This window comes from Xenopus tropicalis, chromosome 2 (genome assembly GCF_000004195.4).
Source record: "Xenopus tropicalis strain Nigerian chromosome 2, UCB_Xtro_10.0, whole genome shotgun sequence".
Lineage (NCBI taxonomy): Eukaryota > Metazoa > Chordata > Amphibia > Anura > Pipidae > Xenopus > Xenopus tropicalis.
In genome coordinates, this window is record NC_030678.2 from 69,376,472 (window position 1) to 69,397,954 (window position 21,483).

The 21,483-nt window shown below is 43.2% G+C and overlaps 1 protein-coding gene across 6 annotated transcripts in view; it reads right to left on the minus strand.

Annotated features, from left to right (window-relative positions):
- pacsin1 (protein kinase C and casein kinase substrate in neurons 1) overlaps positions 1–21,483 on the minus strand; it is a 162,908-nt gene that overhangs the window by 98,857 nt on the left and 42,568 nt on the right. For all 6 annotated transcript variants that reach the window (XM_004910694.3, XM_031896856.1, XM_002938965.5 and 3 more), the window contains one exon: positions 3,823–3,979. In XM_004910694.3, the coding sequence (XP_004910751.1) occupies positions 3,823–3,979 (157 nt within the window). The remainder of the gene's footprint in view (positions 1–3,822; positions 3,980–21,483) is intronic.

The following is a 21,483-nucleotide window of genomic DNA, read 5'->3' on the forward strand; positions in this document are numbered from 1 at the left end:
GCTCCTAATACCCCAATTTTTCCATTGACTTTGACAGGGAAGATTTTCAAACTGCTGCCACACTTACAGCTTTGAACCTACACCCCCAAAACTTGAATAACATACTTATGGGGTCACATTGAATGAAAAAGCGACATTTGTGGGAGGGGCCAAAACCGCCAATCTTTAATGAGAAATTGAAACTGCTGCCAATCTTACAGCTTTGAGGCTACACTCCCAAACTTCAATCACATGGTCATGGGGTCAGCCTGAATCAAAATATGATGATTGTTGGATGCCCAAAATTGGGCGGAGCTGTGAACAGCTAATCAGATTTCACCTATTGAATTTTTTTGGTTTAAATTGAAAATGCTGTCATTCTCACTCTATTTATGCCAGGGTGCCCACTGTTTGTCACTGGGTGACTTTGACTCAAGGTCGTAAAAGTAGAAAAAGTGGGCACACCCACCAACCACAATTTACCTATTGCCTTTTATTGGTTTAAATTTAAACTGCTGCTGGGTAACTGCAATGCCAGGTGAGAAAAAGTGGGCGGAGCCACCAACCACCAATCAAATTTAAATTGCTGCCATTTAGACACTATTAAAACCAAGGTCCCCAAACGTTGCACAGTGGTTTTTACTATATGACTGTGGTCCAAGGTCAGATTTTATTAAGTAACTTCACGTTTTTCAAACCAACATGAAGTTTTTTCTCAAACTTCCCTTTCTTATTGCTTCTTTAATAGAATATATTGGTCCATTGCCTCAGAGCAAAAGTTGTCAAGGTGTGTGTACAGCTGTAGATACATATTTAGAAGATATAAGATTTCAAGTAAAAATGCTACTTACATTAATATTTTTAAAATTGTGGAATTGATTATACTATATTACAGATTGCCTTTGCATTTGCAAAGTGATAATGATTTACACTTCGTAGGAAAAATCCAAGAATATTTCCATCAAAATAATATTGAATGGATTTTCCATAACACTAATTACCCCCAAGCATCAGGCTCATTGAGAGAATGAATGGCTTATTAAAAGAGCAATTAAATAAACAAGGAGGGAAACATTTGTAAAAATGGAGAGAATATTTACAAATTAGTGTGAAGATATTAAATAAATTTACATTCACAACAAATGTATTGTATTATTTTACAACAAATACAAATTGTGAAAATGGGGATAGGTATACAGATTCCACCGAAACATTTTAGGTTATTTTGTCTGGTTTAGCTCTAAAGATGTTCAGATTTTGAAAGGAGTAATAGATTCAGATTATCAAGGAGAATTTAAAGTCATACTATTAAATAGTAGAAATGTTGACTAATTGGTACAACCTGGAGATTGTATTGCTTTAATAGTGATAATGCCAATGTATTTTAGGAATGTAAACAAAGGAGATTCTTCAAAAGTAATAACTGTAAGAGGGGACAAAGGTTTTGGATCTACTGGCATACAAAGTGGTGCAAAGGTATGGGTAGAGTATCCTAATAAATAAATTAAACCTGCAGAAGTTCTAGCTGTAGAAGAAGATACGGTTGAACTCATGAGACCTGGGCAAGAAAAATGGGTGTATATATCAGCTAATAGATGTTACCTACTTGAAAATTCATATTACTTTCTTTCACAGGCGCTTATCAGAAAAGGTGCCATGATATTTATTGTTGCTTATGCCTGGCTTGTTCTAAATGGACTCCATTTGGATGCATTCATGCCAGGGAATAAAGCTGAGAAATGAAATGGAACCCTTATAAAGTGGGGATGGAAAAATTCTACTAAATTATGACACCAGGATAACTTTACCTTTGCAAAAGTAGAAGGACGCGTAATTGCCATTGTAACCTGGATTAATGTCTTAACCTTATGGAGAATGGCATATGGACAATCTTTCATAGAATCCAAATATAATGATTCTGTTTCCATAGTAAATGGTACTAGTATAAAATGTTTTGTCGCCGGATGCGCTGCTGTCACTTTGGTGCCAAATTCAAAGTTAAAAAGTGCTACTTTGTGTATTTTCATTGCCCCAGTTGGTTCTAAGTTTCTAGATCATAGCTAAAGCCTTGTTTTTGTTTGTTCTACTGGTTTTTGTTTCTCTGCCTGTTTTTGATGCTGAATCTCCCCTGCCTGCCTTTGTCCATTGCCTGACGTTGCCTGTCTGATATCTTTTGTACTGTGTTTTCGTATCAACCTTGGCAGTGTTTAGAATTCCTGTCTTCCCTGCAGCAGAAAGTCTGGCGCCCTAAAAGGGCATCGGTAAAAAAAGGGTTTGCCAGGGTTCTTCTTTGGCACAGAAAACCAAGGATGATACTGCTTATCATTGGTTTAATGTTTTAAAATGTTAAAAAGGTTTAAAATTTCTAAATTGGATGATCCATCCTATTTTGTCGTTGGATATTGTATTCATAATATTAACCATGTGGAACTGCTGCTTGATGTATTGTGTGTATATGAAAACTTAAAGGGTGTTGTCAAGCTCCTTACATATAACCAATGTAGTCAAAGGATGTATATGAATGAAATATAAAAGGTTGATTACACTGGTTTATGTATCGATCATGTTGTACAGCAGCAACCATTTTACATTAAAGGAGACATATTGGATAAATGGGAAAACCCTAATTTTGTAGGCAATTATGAATAATATACGGTGCTGGTTTCCCTTTGGGCTAAACATTAATACTATCTGTAAAAATGGCCCCTTTATTGGAGCTCCCTATAGATCCTCTCGCTTCTCTGTCTGAGTTGAAATGGAGAGTGGGCGTGTCCTAACGGTCCCTGCCAGAAGCACAGTAGGAGGGGGAGAGCCAATCACAGCCCTGCAGTCACACAAGCAAAGACAGGCTTCAGTTCCCTATCAGGTCAGCCTAGCTGCTGATTGGTTCCTATCCTACAGTGCAGGGTACGGAGGGCCGCCGGCTCCCCAGCTCATCCAGAGAATTCAGTCAGCAGGAAGTGGCACAGATGGGCGGGGCTAGTGGGGTTTTGGTGGAATATCTCAATAAATCAGTCAAACACAACTTTTTAAAGCACAATCCTTCTATATCTAGAGGAGTATGATTCCCTGGTACATTGTTAATTTTTATAGGATATGTCTCCTTTAAATTTGTACTTGTTTTTAAGCTCATACTTGTTTTTGACCTTATTTCTCTGTGCCATTAAGTGGCAGTGTATACATATTTTTCTAATGAAGAATCAGTTTTGAGAATCCTAGAAATTAGTTATTTTCACTTGCGTCCATTGTTTGGGAGCCTTCGGAACTTCACCTATAAGCAGACGTGCAGCGTAGGATCCTTTTTTCCAACTAACTAGTTGCTGCTATTGCCTTCGCTGTATTCTGGGGTTCCCCTGCTGATTCAGGCTATCAGGCTAAGTATTTTCTTAAAAATCAATTAGTGATGTATTACATTTCTACTATATCACTTGGGTTAAGTTGTTTATTGATAATCAAATTATTGGTAATAAAACTGTTTATATTATCAATAAGGGTGAAAGTGTATTTTTAATATCCTTCCTTTTGTATAACAATACACAATCTATACCTTGTTGGTTTTAGCGATAATTGTTCATCGTCTGTGCTCTGCAGATGGTGTGTTGGGTACCACAGAAAAATATTGCATTAGGTACTTTGACTTCCCATTCATCGTATATGATATATATTCTGATATGCAATAACTACCAGCTTATTCTAAATTGTGCATTTCAAGTTTGTAAATAGATGTAAAATATAAGTCTTTAAACCCCCATCCATATATATATGCCAGGCTGCAGCTATCACTGCATAGGCCATGCACCCTAATGGTGAGATCTAATTAGGTAACTCCAATTTTAAATGTACCTTTCTCAATAAGCTGACGCCAGCGTTTGGCCCAGTCTGTCAGTTGCTGGGAATATGCCTTCTCTATTTTTGCTCGATCTTGTAGGCAGCTCATCAAATCATTACAGAGACGATGGCCATCATCAATCCTTTTGACTGTTCGTTTATAGTGTCCAAGCTGCAAACAAAAGCAAAACTTGTGAACTAAACATACTTAACATACCAAACGATAGCATTAAAAAACTTGCTTAACTTAAGTAAGAAGTAACTGCACAAAGGCTGTTTATAACCTGTCATGATACAGGCCTGTAAGGGTTAATCAAGCAGGCCAAGGTATACAAATATCTTCCCTAATGTGCCAGAAACAGATATTTAACAGGCCTCTGCTCACTAGGGTCTGGAGACAGCCATGTCAGGCCTCACAACTTGGGATGTCCAGCTCTAACTCCGGGCTGATAAGAGCCATGCCATGTGGGGGAGTGAAAGCCCACATGGGGGTGACTTAGAGTTCACATCAGGTCACAGCTCAACCCGCAATCCCTGATTCTTACTGAAAAGTCCCTCATTTCCCTTTGATCTCCTTCACTGAAGCTAAAAAAAGATACAAATTTAATTAAAAAGTAGCTTTTGGCAGAGAGGCCAGAAATCTTAACGAGCGTCACCTTCACTTAGAAATAAGTGGGCTTTTGTCAGAAAACCCAGAAAGGTAAACCCCCCCCCCACTGAGATACAATTGTAACTAATAAGCTAAACAGGTCTCTTGGGGGAACTGAGACTTGCAGATTAAGGCTGATGCCACACTGAGTGCACTTGCCGAAAATGCCGCCATACGCTCCTACCTGTGCCTGCCCCCAAATGCATGAACTACGCTCGAGTGCAGGTACATGTAGCCGATATCCGCCAAAGATACAAAGTCTCTGTTTTTTTGTCGGATATCGGCTACACGTGCCTGCACCCGAGCGTATTTCATTCATTCGGGTGCAGACACAAGGTAGGGTAAGCGTACAGTAGCGGGGCATATTCTCGGCAAGCGTTTGTTGGCTTGCTTAGAATACATCCGTGTGGCATCAGCCTAAAGGGCAATTTCACCTTTTTTTAACAAAACTGTAATACAAATAAAACATGACCACAAACCCCCCAGAAATGAGTTAAAACTATAAATAACCTGCCAAATCTAGTCAAATGGGAGTGGTATTTAGGGGGTGTGTGTTTTTTTTTAAATGGGCGTGGTCAAAAAATTTACAGCATTTCTTTTTCTCCCTCTTTCCATTTTCAAAATGTTGGGAGGTATGCAGTAGTGATGTTTAGTCTGTATGGGACCGGTGGGATCATATAAAATTGATGAATCTAATTTAATCTTTTAATTATGTTCCCACAAGGAGTTATGGACATTTTATCATTGGTCCAGTCCATACACTCAGGAAGTCATAAAACTCGCACTGTGTCCTGCTAATGGTGACACCCCTTGCATTCCTGAGGGAGGGGGGAGTGTCCAGTTACCTGATGCCCTGCAACTGGGATAAACAGTCAGCTCTTCTGACTACAAGTTGGATTTACTTTGGAGGACCAATTTCGATTGGAGGTTTATCCCGTGGTTTCCACTTGCCTCCATGACTAGAAGGACTTTGTTTGGTACAGTATAGGACTTCTATGTTTTTCCCTTTTATTTTAGAAAACTGTTTGTACAATTTATGGTATGTCCTATTTGTAAAATCTTGGATAGATGCACTGTTATACCTTTTATAATATTAAATATAAAATTTAATAAGTTTGTCCTTGATGCTCTAAAGCGTACCTAACCTCTGAGTGTGTAACTGTGTTGTGCGCCTTAGCCCTCTGCAGGCTGTATGCTGATTAACCCTTTGACTGCTGGTAAGGAGAGTGTGTGTGTGTGTGTGTGTGTGTGTCAGTTCCTTACATTAACCCTTTCTCTACTAGTGTGCTTGGCATCTCTCATCGCCAGTGTAAGAAGTATGAGAGTGATGGCAGCAAGTTGTGTTTGAGTTTGTGAGTGTTGGTTGGTTTTTGGGGTGCTGTGACGCTAGTCTGACCTGTGCAAGGTCCCTATCATTGCTGTTCGCTTCCTACTCCCAGGTGTGGCTTGTACTGCACAGGGTCTGTTATCCTGTGACAGAGGCTTGCAGGCACACAGCAAGTCTGACCCCGTGACCTAGGAGAAGGAAGCGATCAGCCGTGAGAGAAGAATTAACGATGCTGCACTGAAGCAGGGCAATAAAGGACACACACATTAAAGTGGGGCAGAGGAGAGAAGGGAATGTGTCTGGATAAAAGGTAGGGGGAACAGGAGAAGAGAGGGAGGCGTATTGGCTGTGCTCTGCTTCTTAGTTTCCTGGGAAAATCTACAAGGGCATCATACCTTAGTATGGGGATACTGGGGGAGGACCAGCAATGTTTTAGGAGGCTCTGGGCTGGCTTGGCTAGCAATGTTTTAGGGGGTCCATGCTCTGGCACCAATGCAAAACATAAAACCTGGCTAGCAATGTTTTAGGGGGGCCCTGACGACTAATGTTTTAGGGGGCCCTGGCTAGCTATGTCTTTCATGAGTCATAATATACAGGTGCCACAGTGCATAATGAAATCCTTGGGTCCACAATATGTCATAAAATGATTGGGGCTACTGTGTCTGTCTTCTGGTGCGCTTTTGTGTATTTTATACTTTTCGCGTGTGGTTTTGTAAAATGGGCCTGTTGGGGGGGGCGTGGCCATAAAGTGGCGTCACATATTTTTGTCCCTCTTTCTGCTTTTCAAATGTTGGGAGGTATGGGGCATGGCCAAATTTGCAGCAGGCACACAGAGGTTTTTCCTAGTAAACACAGGCACTTTTCACCTGCCCATCCCTGAAACCCTGTGCCATATAGCAAAACTCCATCTAGGGGGCCCCGCTAAATTGGTTCCAATTGGGCCCCGCACTTGGTAAGACCAGCCCTGGCAGGGAGCTGGGAGAGGGAGGACATAGCGGGTAGCAGGGGAGCTGGGAATGGTAGGACGCAGGAGTGGGCCGTTGTTTGACCCTGCAGCAGGGAGCAGGCAGCGAGGGTTTGAGCACTATAGTGCAGCCCACCAACAGTCTGAGGGACCATGAACTGGCCCCCCGTCTAAAAAGCTTGAGGACCCCTGCTTTAGACAGCCATGCCTAAAGTCACATGCGTCTGAAGTAGCGTAATCGTGACATAACCAAAAACACAAAAAGAGATCTTTTTTTAAAATACATTAAAAGGATAGAATCCCACAGGAACAAAGGGAGAGTGGAGGAATTTTACTTTTTCACACTTTGATAAATCTGGCACTTGATGTTTCAAATGTATGGACAAAAAAAGAAAAGGGCTAAAATGAAAAAGTCATACAAGGACTAAGACCTATAAATGCTGCTTTATACCATGTGGAAGAGTGCTTAGTGAGGCAGCAGGGGGGATAGGCAAATGTGGAGGCTACGAGCGGAGAGTATAGAGGAGGATAAGGCAGCATTGGAGAGAGGAGGCTAATGTCTGCTGTCTACTGTGATCAGTACTATCACTAGGCCTGTGATGACAACAACAGCTTAGAGGCATTTTAGCACTGTTGAAGAGACTTATTGTGTGATTGCAGGTGTCTCTACAGAGTGCTTAGAGCCAGCAAGACTTGATCAGTACTGCTAGTCCTGTAATGACAACAACAGCATAGAGGCATTTTAGCACTCATTAAAGAGATATATTAGTGTGATTGCAGGTGTCTCTACAGAGTGCAGAGGGCAGCCAGCAGGCCACATTTCCTGCTGGGAAATGAACCACTGCTGGACCTGAGCCTGGAAGGCAGCCAGGCCATATATGACTTCTCTCCCCCAGAAAGAGGAGTTGCAACACAGCCTGGCCAGCGGCTGTGTGCTGAACTGAAGCACAGCTGCAGGGACACTTCAGGGGTGGCTCATCACTACGTTGCCGGTGAAGTGCAGGCCTTGCCTTGCCTGCGTTGGTGGGCTGGTTATTCAAAGGCTGTTGGTCCCCAGCTGTAAGCCCAGAGCTGCTGGATGATGGTGCAGTGCTGTCACTCTGCCTGTCCCCCCTAGCAGTAGTAGGTGGGGTCCGCTGCCTCAGCGGGGCTGGCTCTTCATCATTAACAACACACAATTCCCCCTCTGAATTACTGTTGTAATCAGGGTTTGTCCCTGTCATCATTAAAATACTTCCCTGGATCAGACCCTACATCATATGTGGCACCCTCATCCAGCATGTTGGCCTGTGCCTCAACACCAGCAGCCTGCCATTAGGGGACCCTACCTAACATTCCCTACTGCTACTGGCTGTGCCACAATTTCCACCTCCTCCTCATCTGACAGGAATGCACCTCCCATCCCTATCTGCTCCTCAAAAATATCCTGGGTGACCCAAGTCCACCTAAAGAATCAAATAATTATGGTGACTGCACTAAGCTGACAGGTGAAGCCACATCCTGCCACTCACTTGTGCCTGGGTGAGCCTGTCTACCACTGCCTCTGCCTGCTGCAGAGGCTGTGGTACAGATCTGCAGGTGTCCTACTGTGAACTAAAGCCTGCTGCTGTTGCTGCGGTTGTGTGCAACATTGCCCAGACTGGGCACAGCACATAGGGTAGCATACCCATGACCAGCATCACACATTCTCCAACCCCTTCTCCCTCTCCCATGGCCCCTCATTCTCCCACACCTACCTTTTTAAAAAAAAAAAAAAAAGCCCAGCCAGACCTAGGGTTGGCAGAAAAGGCACCTTCCTAGGGCGAAACAGTGAGGGGGTGCTAGGCAGGTACCTCTGTTGCCACCCCTAGTCCAGGATCTCTTAACCCGACATTACATGTCCCTGCACTCCCTACCTGCACAACATTTGCGCACATCGCTCCCTCCTCACGCTGTCCCTGCGAGTGTTTGCCTGGTGGCAGGGGGGAAGCAGTGGGGGCGAGGTGGCTAGCCAGGTCGCTGACTTGGCCGGCTCTGAAAAAAAAGGGGGCGGTTTGGAAATTAGGGGGAAGGGAGGGATAAATAAATAAAACACTAAACTAAACCCTGCCCCCCCCAAAAAATAAATAATCAGCAGCAAGAGAAAAAAAGAATTTAGTAGCAGCATGCACCCGCAAAGGATGCACACACAGACAGACAAATGTAGCCTTACAAGGGCTCTTGGGTCTTACAGTGAGCAGGCAAGCAGAAAAGGGAAAGCAGTAAAACTGAAATCTTACACTTGCACTGACTCATGCTATTAGCTCAACAAATGCTCAACCTACTCTACCTAGCTAATCCACACAAAACTGTACATGCCAACATTTTTTGATCATCCCTAATCTTGAATTGATTATGGCAGACACTTCAGAGAGGAATGAGTCAACCTTTTGAAAGTCTAACATCAACATAATCTGGTTTTCTTCAAGAACCTCTCCCAAGAACCTCCCATGTGGGAAGAATAGGGAGGATATCCACGTGCAACCTCTATCAGGTAAATAGTTCTTAACAGACTCACTGTTAAATAGTAGCCTTCTGCAGGCTTTAGTGAAATTTGTTCCACAGTCTGATCTCGGCAGTTTCACTGGTCTTTGGATTGTAAGGAATCATCTGAGGCAGGGCTGTCCAACTGGCCCTCTGTGTGGCCCCCCACCTGTCTGGCTGCTTTGATGGTTTACCTTTGAGGAAGCTTTAAATGGTATCAGTACTGAGATTAAATGGCCCCCTGCATGGTTCACACCTCATATTCAGGCTGGAATCCCCCTGTATTGTTTAAATATGTAATCTCCTGTACTGTTCACACCTCAGGCTCAGATCATGCACATTGTTCTCCTGTTCACACCTCAGAGCAGTGTAGGAGCAGTGCCAGCATTGTGTCAGTGTATTCTGTCTGTGTGTGCCATACACACTGGCAGCATAGTGGCAGAAAGATTCCGGCCCTCGGTACCACAGAAGTTGGACATCGCTGATCTAAGGGTATTGATGAAGCTTGAGGTAAACACAGACTCTGAACACAGTGTGTACTGCTTGTATACAGGTTAAAGTGGACCTGTCACCCAGACATGAAAATCTGTATAATAAAAGTCCTGTTCAAATTAAACATGAAACCCAAATTCATTTTTATATTAACACATCCAAACCCATTATAAAGGCATTTAAAAATCACAGCTGTCAATCATATATTGCTTGCCCGCCTCTATGCCTTAGGCATAGAGGCGGGGCAGACAATAAATTTAGCTTTCCATTCAGCACTTCCTAGATGTCACTGCACATCTCACTTTTCCCCTCCCTCCTCCTCATCTAATTGTGTAGCCAGTGCAAGGGCATGGGCATCTGGTCCCCCATTCTGGCACATAAACAAGATTTTGGGGTGATACAAAGCTTGCCTTAATAACAGTGTCCACAAAATGGTGCCTGCCTGCTTGCTTTGACTGAGTAATTCCAAGACGGAAGGAAACAAGATTTATATTATTTATATAGTGTAAGTAATGCTTATTTTGCCCAACTAACAATATAGAAAATAATTTGGAGTTATTTCTTAGGGTGACAGGTCCGCTTTAACAACACTGGTCACCGTTTGTTATATGTTTGCTACATGAGTCCTGCATGTCATAACTGACCACTGACCATGGCCTAAAGACATTTAGGCCAACATGAGTGAAGGGAGGATCAGTGCATAATCTGTCAGATGGCATCTATTGCTGTTAAAGCTTTTCAGTTAATGTACAGCACTAAACACACTTAAAAATTATTTTATTTATCTTTCTTTTTCCACCAATGTCTATGAAGATTCTCATTCATCCAGGTCATGATATACAGTATCTAGTAGAATTAAGTCTAAAACAACTGGACTTTTCTGAGTTTTTCTTGAAAACGTTTCACCACTCATCCGAGTGGCTTCTTCAGTTCAAATGACTGGTAGGGAATTCCCCGGTATTTAAACTCTTGATGGTAGTAGAGTCACAGACATCCAATCACAATGGTTCCATTGAACTTGTTCAGTTAGGTGTTAGCTGAAACTGACAGGTGTAAGAAGGTATGATCCAATCACAATGGTACCAAGATTCTCATTGATGAAGGTGTTAATCCTTCAAAGTACATGACTGGAAGTGTGAACTGTTGTGAAACTGCCGGGGTAAGGATGTCAACGCGCCATTGTATGTTGGTGACAAGCGGTGTCTCAGGCCCCCTCCTCTGTTCAGGGATGGTTTTTCCAGGTTGGCATAAATGGCCTCTTTCACACCTCTTTCAAACCATCTGTCCTCTCGGTCCAAAATATGCACGTTACTGTCCTCAAAAGAGTGACCTTTTTCTTTGAGGTGTAGATAGACTGCTGAGTCTTGTCCTGAGGAGTTTGCCCGCCTATGTTGGGCCATTCTCTTACAGAGAGGTTGTTTTGTCTCCCCAATGTATAAGTCTGAGCACTCTTCACTACACTGGACAGCATAGACCACATTACTTTTCATGTGCTTGGGTGTTGGGTCTTTCGGGTGCACCAGCTTTTGTCTCAGGGTGTTGCTGGGTTTGAAAAACACAGGAATGCGATGTTTGTTGTTGTGTTGTGAAGCCACTTCATGCCTATATGGACTCCCAAAAATACACAAAGAAGGAGCCCCTTTGAGGCCAATTGTCAGCAGCATTAACTGTGTGACTTATAACATTGCTAAATACGTGGCCAACATCTTAGCCCCCTTAGTTGGAAACACAGTACACCACATTCAGAACTCCATGGACTTTGTCAAAAAAGTGAAGGAGTTAAAGCTGGAGATCGATGATACAATGGTGTCCTATGACGTAACATCTCTGTTCACATGCATACCCACTGCCGAGGCAATTGATACAGTGAGGAAACGGCTGAAACAAGACACCACCCTCAGCAGCAGAACAAAGCTGACCCCAGAACAAGTTTGTTCCTTACTGGACCTATGTCTCAATACCACTTACTTCAAGCATAAGGAAGTTTTCTATAGACAAAAACATGGCTGTGCCATGGGTTCGCCTGTGTCTCCAATTGTAGCGAACCTTTACATGGAAGAAGTGGAAAAGAAAGCCCTGGACACCTTCAAGGGAACAACACCAAGTCATTGGTTCAGATATGTGGATGACACCTGGGTTAAAATTAAAGAACGCGAGGTTCCAGCCTTCACCAAACACATAAACTCGGTGGACAAAAACATCACGTTCACAAGGGAAGATGTGAAAGACCGCAAACTGGCTTTTTTGGACTGTGCTATAGTTATCAAAGAGGGGAGGGACCTGGATATTGAAGTATACAGGAAACCCACCCACACAGACCAGTACTTGCTGTTTGATTCCCACCACCCTTTGGAACATAAACTGGGTGTAATTAGGACTCTACATCATCGGGCTGAAACTGTGGCATCCAATGCAGAGGCTAAGGAGAAAGAATATAAACATCTAAAAGGAGCTCTGAAAACTTGTGGGTACCCAGACTGGGCCTTCATCAAAACCAAATCAAAGACCAACAGAAAGACCAGACCTACAAACAGAAGGGAGGAACACAGCAGGCGAAACAACATAGTCATCCCATATGTTGCTGGAACATCGGAAAAACTTAGGCGAATTTTCAACAAACATCGCATTCCTGTGTTTTTCAAACCCAACAACACCCTGAGACAAAAGCTGGTGCACCCGAAAGACCCAACACCCAAGCACATGAAAAGTAATGTGGTCTATGCTGTCCAGTGTAGTGAAGAGTGCTCAGACTTATACATTGGGGAGACAAAACAACCTCTCTGTAAGAGAATGGCCCAACATAGGCGGGCAAACTCCTCAGGACAAGACTCAGCAGTCTATCTACACCTCAAAGAAAAAGGTCACTCTTTTGAGGACAGTAACGTGCATATTTTGGACCGAGAGGACAGATGGTTTGAAAGAGGTGTGAAAGAGGCCATTTATGCCAACCTGGAAAAACCATCCCTGAACAGAGGAGGGGGCCTGAGACACCGCTTGTCACCAACATACAATGGCGCATTGACATCCTTACCCCGGCAGTTTCACAACAGTTCACACTTCCAGTCATGTACTTTGAAGGATTAACACCTTCATCAATGAGAATCTTGGTACCATTGTGATTGGATCATACCTTCTTACACCTGTCAGTTTCAGCTAACACCTAACTGAACAAGTTCAATGGAACCATTGTGATTGGATGTCTGTGACTCTACTACCATCAAGAGTTTAAATACCGGGGAATTCCCTACCAGTCATTTGAACTGAAGAAGCCACTCGGATGAGTGGTGAAACGTTTTCAAGAAAAACTCAGAAAAGTCCAGTTTTAGACTTAATTCTACTAGATACTGTATTTTTCCACCAATATTTCAAAGTCCTGCGGCTCTTATAGCTCATTCTGTGAAATGTTTGCCTTGGTGCTTGACTTGTTCATGGTAATAGTGAATAAAAAATTTGGCAAGGTGATGGTGACCAGGTATTATTAGAAGATTTTGTTCCTTTTCATGTAGTGTGGCCTTGTTCAAGTGGCGACCAACTCTCAACATATCATCACTGTCAATTACTGGGTTCAGGTTGGCAACAGTACTGTTTTTAGAAATGTTATCCTTATTAAGAATGCATCTGATTTCTGCAGAAAATATATCTTGCTATATACATAACATATTATGATTAATTCACTTTGAACAATATCTGCTGTAGTGGGAGATTTATGGAATAGGAGTTGGAAGAGTTGGTGGTTCTGGTGTGGACTAATTTTGCAATAGTGTGTGTGCCCTTGTCCACTTGGAGAAGTGTTTAAAGTGTTGGCAACCCGAGTTGAATCTTGGTCAGTTCTTGTAGTAAGGGTTAAAGCCTTAGAACAAATCTCAGGGTCTGTCAGAATTGAGGAAAATGAAAACATCAGCAGTAGTTGCAGCTACTGAGTGATCCAGGAAGAATTTAGGGCCCCGTTAACTAGGAAGTACCTGGAAATATAGCTGTGGACACTGGCCTGTTTGAATGGTCTGCATGGTTAAATTTAGAGAGAACATAATGCCACTGTTTAGGTTTCGTGGATTTTCTGAATCTTTTAACTGAATCTCGATTGCTAATATACACATATAAGCGTCTTGTCTGATTGTATGTGTAATCCATAACACGTTTACTGTTCATGTAAAACTTTAAAGGAGAAGGAAAGCTACTGAGGCAGTTTATTGCCAATAGATTATATATATTTTTATTCTATAGAATGTTTTACCTAAGTAAACAGCCCTAGAAGCTCACTGTTTAAAATAGAAGCTTCCATTTTTAGCATGGTCTGATGTCACCTCCCTGCTTTTATCTCTCCTGCTGCCTGTATCTTTTGCTTCTGCCTAGAAGCTCTATCCTCAGATTAGAGCAGGGGAGGGAATGGGAAAGAGGGAGAGATGAGCAAGCTGTGCAGGTTCATGGCTGTGCCCTGGAGGTTTGATCTGAGAAAAGGAAGTCTAATACAGAAGCCCATGTAAACAGAAAAGGAGCAAAGAAATGCACTTTCTTTTGACAGAGGACTCAGCAGCATTACTGTTAGTGATTATAGTTGTATTGACATAGACTTTTTCTGATTGAGCTTACTTAGTTTTAACATTTCCTTCTTCTTTTACAGCATCTATGTGAATATCCAATTCACACAATATAAAGTCTGCAATTTCTGTACAACCCCACAAAGTTCAAGTCTGGGGATGGTGTGCTAATGTAGCATTGTCAAATAGAAAACCATTTTGGGTTTTACCACAGTTGTAAGGTATTGCCTCAGTAGATGCATCCAATAAACATGATCCTGTCTTCTTTAACTTGCAGCAAATAAGGTGGATGTTTAGCACCATGGTATGTGAGGCTGTTCTAGAGCCTTTAGAGGCTGCTTCCAAGACTCACATTTTGATTGTTTATCAATTGGCAAGGGGGCATCTAAGTCTTCAGTAAGTCTATGCCCAGACTCAGAATGGGTGGCTTTTCTGTCACCAGAGTTAAGTCTTTAAAACCCATGGTGTGATCATCAGGCTAAAAAGGCTTTCATTACAGCAGTACTGTTTGAAGCAATATTATGGAAGGGAGGGAAGAAGGGGCAGGACTCTTTTTATCAAGGGGGGGGTCAGTTGGTTGATGAGTACAGGGATGAGGGAACAGGGAAAAAGCAGAAATTATGAACTATTTTTATCTGTCTACACAACTGAGGAACCAGCTAATCAAGACTTCCCTTGCATTAGACCCAGTTCTAGTAATATAACTACTGATGCATGGGTCACTCAGGAGGAAATTCAAGAGACTTGAACATGTGCAACTCGTTACTCATACTCTATGAAGATTTTTATTCAGCCAGGTCATGATACCTGTGATTTTGCAAAGAGTGGTCAAATTCACAGAGCCAGCGGTAAAGCAAAAGCAAGAATTCACAGAGCAAAAGGCAATAAAACAAATTTGCCATTTTAATGTCATGAACCACCAACACCCAAAGAAAAGACAACCCAACAGGAAGGAAAGAAGATGACACCCAGAATGTCAAGTGTAAATAATTTGTCAGACAGGGAACTTTCTGTGACTGAGAAGAAAGGACTTAGCAAAGGGACTAAACTTCACAGGGGCCCCACAGAATGTCACAGGGTGGATTTCATCAAAGCCACAGAATCTTCTATTTATAATAATAAGATACCAGTTGATGGGGTTGAAAACATAAAAGGTTAAAAGTTTCAGTGTGCCTAGCTATTGCTACTGCTCCCAACATAAGTTTGCAGCAGATGAGCGCTCTGACATCATTTGCCAAGGACCCAAGTGTCACTATCCTGCCAGCAAATAAAATGAGATATGCAGTGGTACTGAACCCTCCCAAATTGTTGGGAGGGGCTGGGGAAGACCTAGCACTCTTGGTACACATAGGTACCAATGACAAAGTTAGAGGAGGGGGGAAGTCCTCAAGAATGATTTTAAAACACTAGGCGACAAGTTGAGGGCAAGGACTTCCAAGGTTTTCTCAGAGATATTACCTGTGCCACAAGCAATGTTAAAAAGGCAGCGGGAGCTTAGGGAGATTATGGGGAGATTTGGGGGAGAAGATGGCTAGAGGGTTGGAGGAGATTTTAAACTAGAAGGGGGGGAGGGTGCAGCGGATAATTCTGGGGTAGGCAGGATAGATGAGGTAGTGGGCATAGTAAGGGAAAATGGGGGAGGAGACTTCCTTCGGGTTACTGATAATGGCAGGGAGGACCATAAGTTGTTTACGTGACATTCTCACGCTTGTCCCAGTATTAAATGTATGTTTACCAATGCAAGGAGTCTGACTGGTAAAATGGGAGAGCTGGAGGTACTGGCGTTGGAGCGGAAATATGATGTGATTGGCATTGCTGAAACTTGGTTGAGTCGCATGACTAGGCAGTTAATATTGGCGGTTATACATTGTTTTGGAGGGACAGGGGTAATAGAAAAGGAGGAGGAGTGTGTCTGTTAGTTAAGCAGGATTTAAGAACAAATATTAAGGAGGAAGTGATGGAGGTAACCGAGGAATCTACCAAATTAATGGTAGTAGGAGAAGGGGCGCCATTAGAAATCATGGAGCCCCTCAAAACAAAATTTTCTGGGCCCCCCTCCTCCCACGCTCTGCCCTCCAATGGCCCCTCCTATCAGTACAAAAGACACACAGACATTGGTAGCCAGGGCCCCCTAAAACATTTGTAGCCAGGGCCCCCCTAAAACATTGGTGGCCAGGAATCCTCCAGCTCCCCCCCCCCAGAGTCCTTCCCAGCATCCTCCAGCTCCTACCCCCCCAAGCATCCTCCAGCTCCCCCCCAGAAACCTTCAGCTCCCCCCCCAGAGTCCTTCCCAGCATCCTCCAGCTCCCACCCCCCCAATCATCCTCCGGCTCTCCCCCAGCTCCCACCAGAAACCTCCAGCTCCCCCCAGAGTCTTTCCCAGCATCCTCCAGCTCCCACCTCCCCCAAGCATCCTCTGGCTCCCCCCCCAGCTCCCACCAGAAACCTCCAGCTCCCCCCCAGAGTCCTTCCCAGCATCCTCCAGCTCCCACCCCACCCCAGCATCCCCCGTTTCCCCCCCAGAGTCCTTCCCGGCATCCTCCATCCCCCCCAAGCATCCTCCGGCTTCCCCCCAGCTCCCACCAGAATCCTCCAGCTCCCTGCTGCATCTGCACAGCACCACCCCCAGTGACTTCCTCCTGCTCCCCTGCGGCTTCCCCCCCTCCACCCCAGCTACTCCCTCCGGCTCCCCTGCAGTTTTCCCCCCTCCACCCAAGCTACTTCTTCCGGCTCCCCTGCGGCTTTCCCCCCCCTCCCCCTCAGCTACTTCCTCCGGCTCTGCTGAGGCTTCCTCAGGCATCCTCCAGCTCCCCCACCTGCGACTACCTCCATCGGCGTCCTCTTGTTATGTGCCGGCATCCCGCTGCAGCTGAACATTTTATAAGGTTGCGCCCCGTGCGTACGGACGCACGGGGTGCAACCAATCAATTTTCCCGCTGGCCACCAATGAACCAATGACAGGGCCCGAGCTTAAAAAGGGGGCCCAAGCTTAAAAACTGTATCACGGCTGGGCCCCCTTTAAAGCAACCATCGTCCGGGCCCGGGACAACTGTCCCCCCTGTGCCCCCCTGATGGCGGCCCTGAGTAGGGGTATGGCTATAGACCCCCTAATGTACGCAAAGAGGCTCAGCTCCTGTTGCAAATAGAAAAGGATGCTAGTTTGGGGCAAGTGATAATAATGGGGAATTTAAATTATCCTGCTATTGACTGGAGCAATAGTACTGCCAGGACAGTAAATGGGAACAAGTTTATAAACATGTTATAAGACAACTTTATGTCACAGGTTGTTGTGGAGCCAACCAGGAATCATGCTGTATTGGATCTAGGGTTCTGTAATGATCCAGAACGTATAGCAAATGTGCAAGTGGTTGAACCCCTGGGTAATAGTGACCATAAAGTTATTTCATTTGATGTCTGGGGCAACAAAGACCCTGAATTTTAGAAAAACTAATTTTAGATCCTTCAGGGCACAGATTGGGGCATTATGTTTTCTGATAGAAACACAGCACAGAAATGGTTGTAATTTAAAATGATATTAAGTTATTACTGTTCTCAATTTATTCTATTAATTAGAAAAAGTAGAAGTGTTAAGAATCACCCTATGTGGCTTATCTCTGAGGTGAAGAAGTTAATAGGGAAAAAAAGGAAAGCTTTTAAGAAATATAAGTCAGATGGGACAGTAGCTGCGTTTAATGAATATAAACACTATAACAAGCGTTGTAAAACAGCCATCCGGAAGGCAAAGATAGAAAATGAGGAGCGCATTGCGGCAGAGGCGAAAACTAACCCCAAAAAGTTTTTTAAGTATATTAATAGTAGAAAGATGCAGGTTGAGGGTTAAAGCGGATACAGAAAAGGCAGATGTGCTAAACCAGTTCTTTTCTGTGTATACAGTAGAGGAGCCAGAGTGCCACAGCCCAACTACGTAGTGGTTAACACAGGATATAGTGCTCAAAGGGTTACACAAGATAAATGTGAATAAGGCACCTTGGCCAGATGAAATACACACTTGGGTACTGATAGAGAGCTAGGATCAGATTTACAGTGGCCTTTGTTTCTGATATTCTCAGACTTGCTTTCATCAGGTATGGTACCTATGGATTAGAAGAAGGCTAATGTCTTTCCTATATTTAAAAAGGGAGTAAGATCTCAGCCTGGCAATTATAGGCCTGTAAGTTTGACATCCGTGGTGAGCAAGTTATTTGAAGGCTTGTTAATGTATCACATACAAAATTATGTACTGGAGAATGGCATTATGAGCAGTAATCAGCATGACTTTATGAAGGACAGGTCATGTTAGACCATTTAATTGCTTTTTATGATGAGGTGAGTAAGAAGTTGGACAGTGGGAATGCAGTAGATATAATCTATTTACATAGTAACATAGTAAGTTGGGTTGAAAAAAGACATGCGTCCATCACGTTCAACCATAATGCCTATATATAACCTGTCAAACTTCTAGTTGATCCAGAGGAAGGCCCATCTGAAGCATCTCTAATTTGCCGCAGAGAGGAAAAAATTCCTTCCTGATTTCAAGACGGCAATCGGAGCAGTCCCTGGATCAACTTGTACTAAGAGCTATCTCCCATAACCCTGTATTCCCTCACTTGCTAAGAATCCATCCAGCCCCTTCTTAAAGTTATATAATGTATCAGCCAGCACGACTGATTCAGGGAGGGAATTCCACAACTTCACAGCTCTCACAGTAAAAAAATCCTTTCCGAATATTTAAATGGAACCTCCCTTCTTCTAAACGGAGTGGGTGCCCTTGTGTCCGTTGGAAGGACCTACTGGTAAATAAAACATTAGAAAGGTTATTATATGATCCCCTTATATATTTATACATAGTTATCATGTCACCTCTTAAGCTCCTCTTCTCCAGTGTAAACAGACCCAACTTGGCCAGTCTTTCTTCATAACTGAGACTTTCCATACCCTTTACCAGCTTAGTTGCCCTTCTCTGGACCCTCTCTAACTCAATAATGTCCATTTGAGCACTGGAGACCAAAACTGAACAGCATATTCTAGATAGGGCCTTACCAGCGCTCTGTAAAGGGGAAGAATAACCCCCTTCTCCCGTGAATCTATGCCCCTTTTAATACAGCTCAAAACCCTGTTTGCCCTTGCAGCTGCTGCCTGGCATTGTTTGCTACAGCCAAGTTTATTATCTACAAGGACTCCAAGGTCATTCTCCATTATTGATTTGCCTAATGCAGTCCCATTAAGGGTATAAGTGTCTTGCCTATTTTTACATCCCAGGTGCATGACCTTACATTAATCCACATTAAATCTCATCTGCCACTTAGCCGCCCAGATTGCCAGTTGGTCAAGATCCTGCTGCATGGATGCCACATCCTGAATAGAATTGACTAGTCTGCAGGGTTTTGTGTCATCTGCAAACACTGATACATTACCTATAATACCCTCCCCTAAGTCATTTATGAACAAGTTAAACAAAAGTGGACCCAGTACAGAACCCTGAGGGACCACACTGAGAACCTTATTCCAAGTAATAAGTATTTGGATTTTGCCAATGCATATGAAACCTTTCCCCACAAACGACTTTCTAAACTAAGGTCTATTGGTCTTAGTGAAGTTGTTTGCACATGGATGGAAAACTCGCTACAGGATCAGGTACAGAGGATGGTTGTTAATGGCACATGCTTTATTTGGAGTAAGGTTCTCATTGGGGTCTGTACTATTCTGTACTGGCATCCTTGCAGCAGGATCTTTACCAACTGGCAATCTGGGTGGCTAAGTGGCAGATTTAATGTGGATGAATGTAAAGTCATTCACCTGGAATGTAAAAATATGCAAGCCACTTATACCCTTAATGGGACTGCACTAGGCAAATCCATAATGGAGAAGGACCTTGGGGTCCTTGTAGATAATAAACTTGGCTGTAGCAAGCAAAGCCAGGCAAACAAGGTTCTGAGCTGTATTAAAAGGGGCATAGATTCATGGGAGGAGGGTGTAATTCTTCTACTTTACAGAGCGCTGTTAAGGCCCCATCTAGAATATGCTGTTCAGTTTTGGTCTCCAGTGCTCAAAAGGGACATTTTTGAATTAGAGAGGGTCCAGAGAAGGGCAATTAAGCTGGTAAAGGGTATGGAAAGTCTCAGTTATGAAGAAAGACTGGCCAAGTTGGGTCTGTTTACACTGGAGAAGAGGCACTTAAGAGGTGACATGATAACTATGTATAAATATATAAGGGGATCATATAATAACCTCTCTAATGTTTTATTTATAAGTAGGTCCTTCCAAAGGACACAAGGGCACACACTCCGTTTAGAAGAAGGGAGGTTCCCTTTAAATATTCGGAAAGTATTTTTTACTGGGAGAGCTTTTAAGTTGTGGAATTCCCTCCCCGAATCAGTTGTACTGGCTGATACATTATATAGCTTTAAGAAGGGGTTGGATGGCTTTTTAGCAAGTGAGGGAATACAAGGTTATGGGAGATAGGTCTTAATACAAGTTGATCCAGGGACTGGTCCGATGGCCATCTTGGATTCAGGAAGGATTTTTTTCCCCTCTGCTGCAAATTAGGGGGGGGCTTCAGATGGGGTTTTTTGCCTTCCTCTGGATCAACTAGCAGTTAGGTAGGTTATACTGTATATATAGGCATTATGGTTGAACGTGATGGACGTACATCTTTTTTAACTTACTATGTTATTATGTTACTATGTAATCATGTTACTATGTAATCTCCGCTGCATGCTGGCTAGTGCACAAAGCTTGCCAGGTAAATTAGGGAAGCTGCAGGCTAATGCATGTATTTAAATAATGATTTCATTGGTATCACTGAGGCCTGGTGGGATGAAAAATGCGACTGGGCTGTGAATTTAAATGGTTACAAACTTAAAAAGGGTGGAGGGGTTTGTCTATGCAAAGTCAGATTTAAAGCCATGTAATAAACACATTACCAAGGAAAATGTAGAATCTCTTTGGGTAGAAATTTCAGCAGGGCTAAAGGTTACAAAGAAAATGCTCATTGGTGTATCCTATAAACCACCCCGTATAAGTGAGGGGGATGAGGCCCAGCTACTATTGCAAATGGAGGCTCTAATTATCTGGACATTGACTGGAGTAATGGTGTGGCAGAAAAAGCTAGTAGGTTTGTAAATATGCTAAATGCCAACTTTTTTATTTCAGGCAGTTCAAGAACCTACTAGGAATGACTTTATTTTGGACCTGGTAATATCTA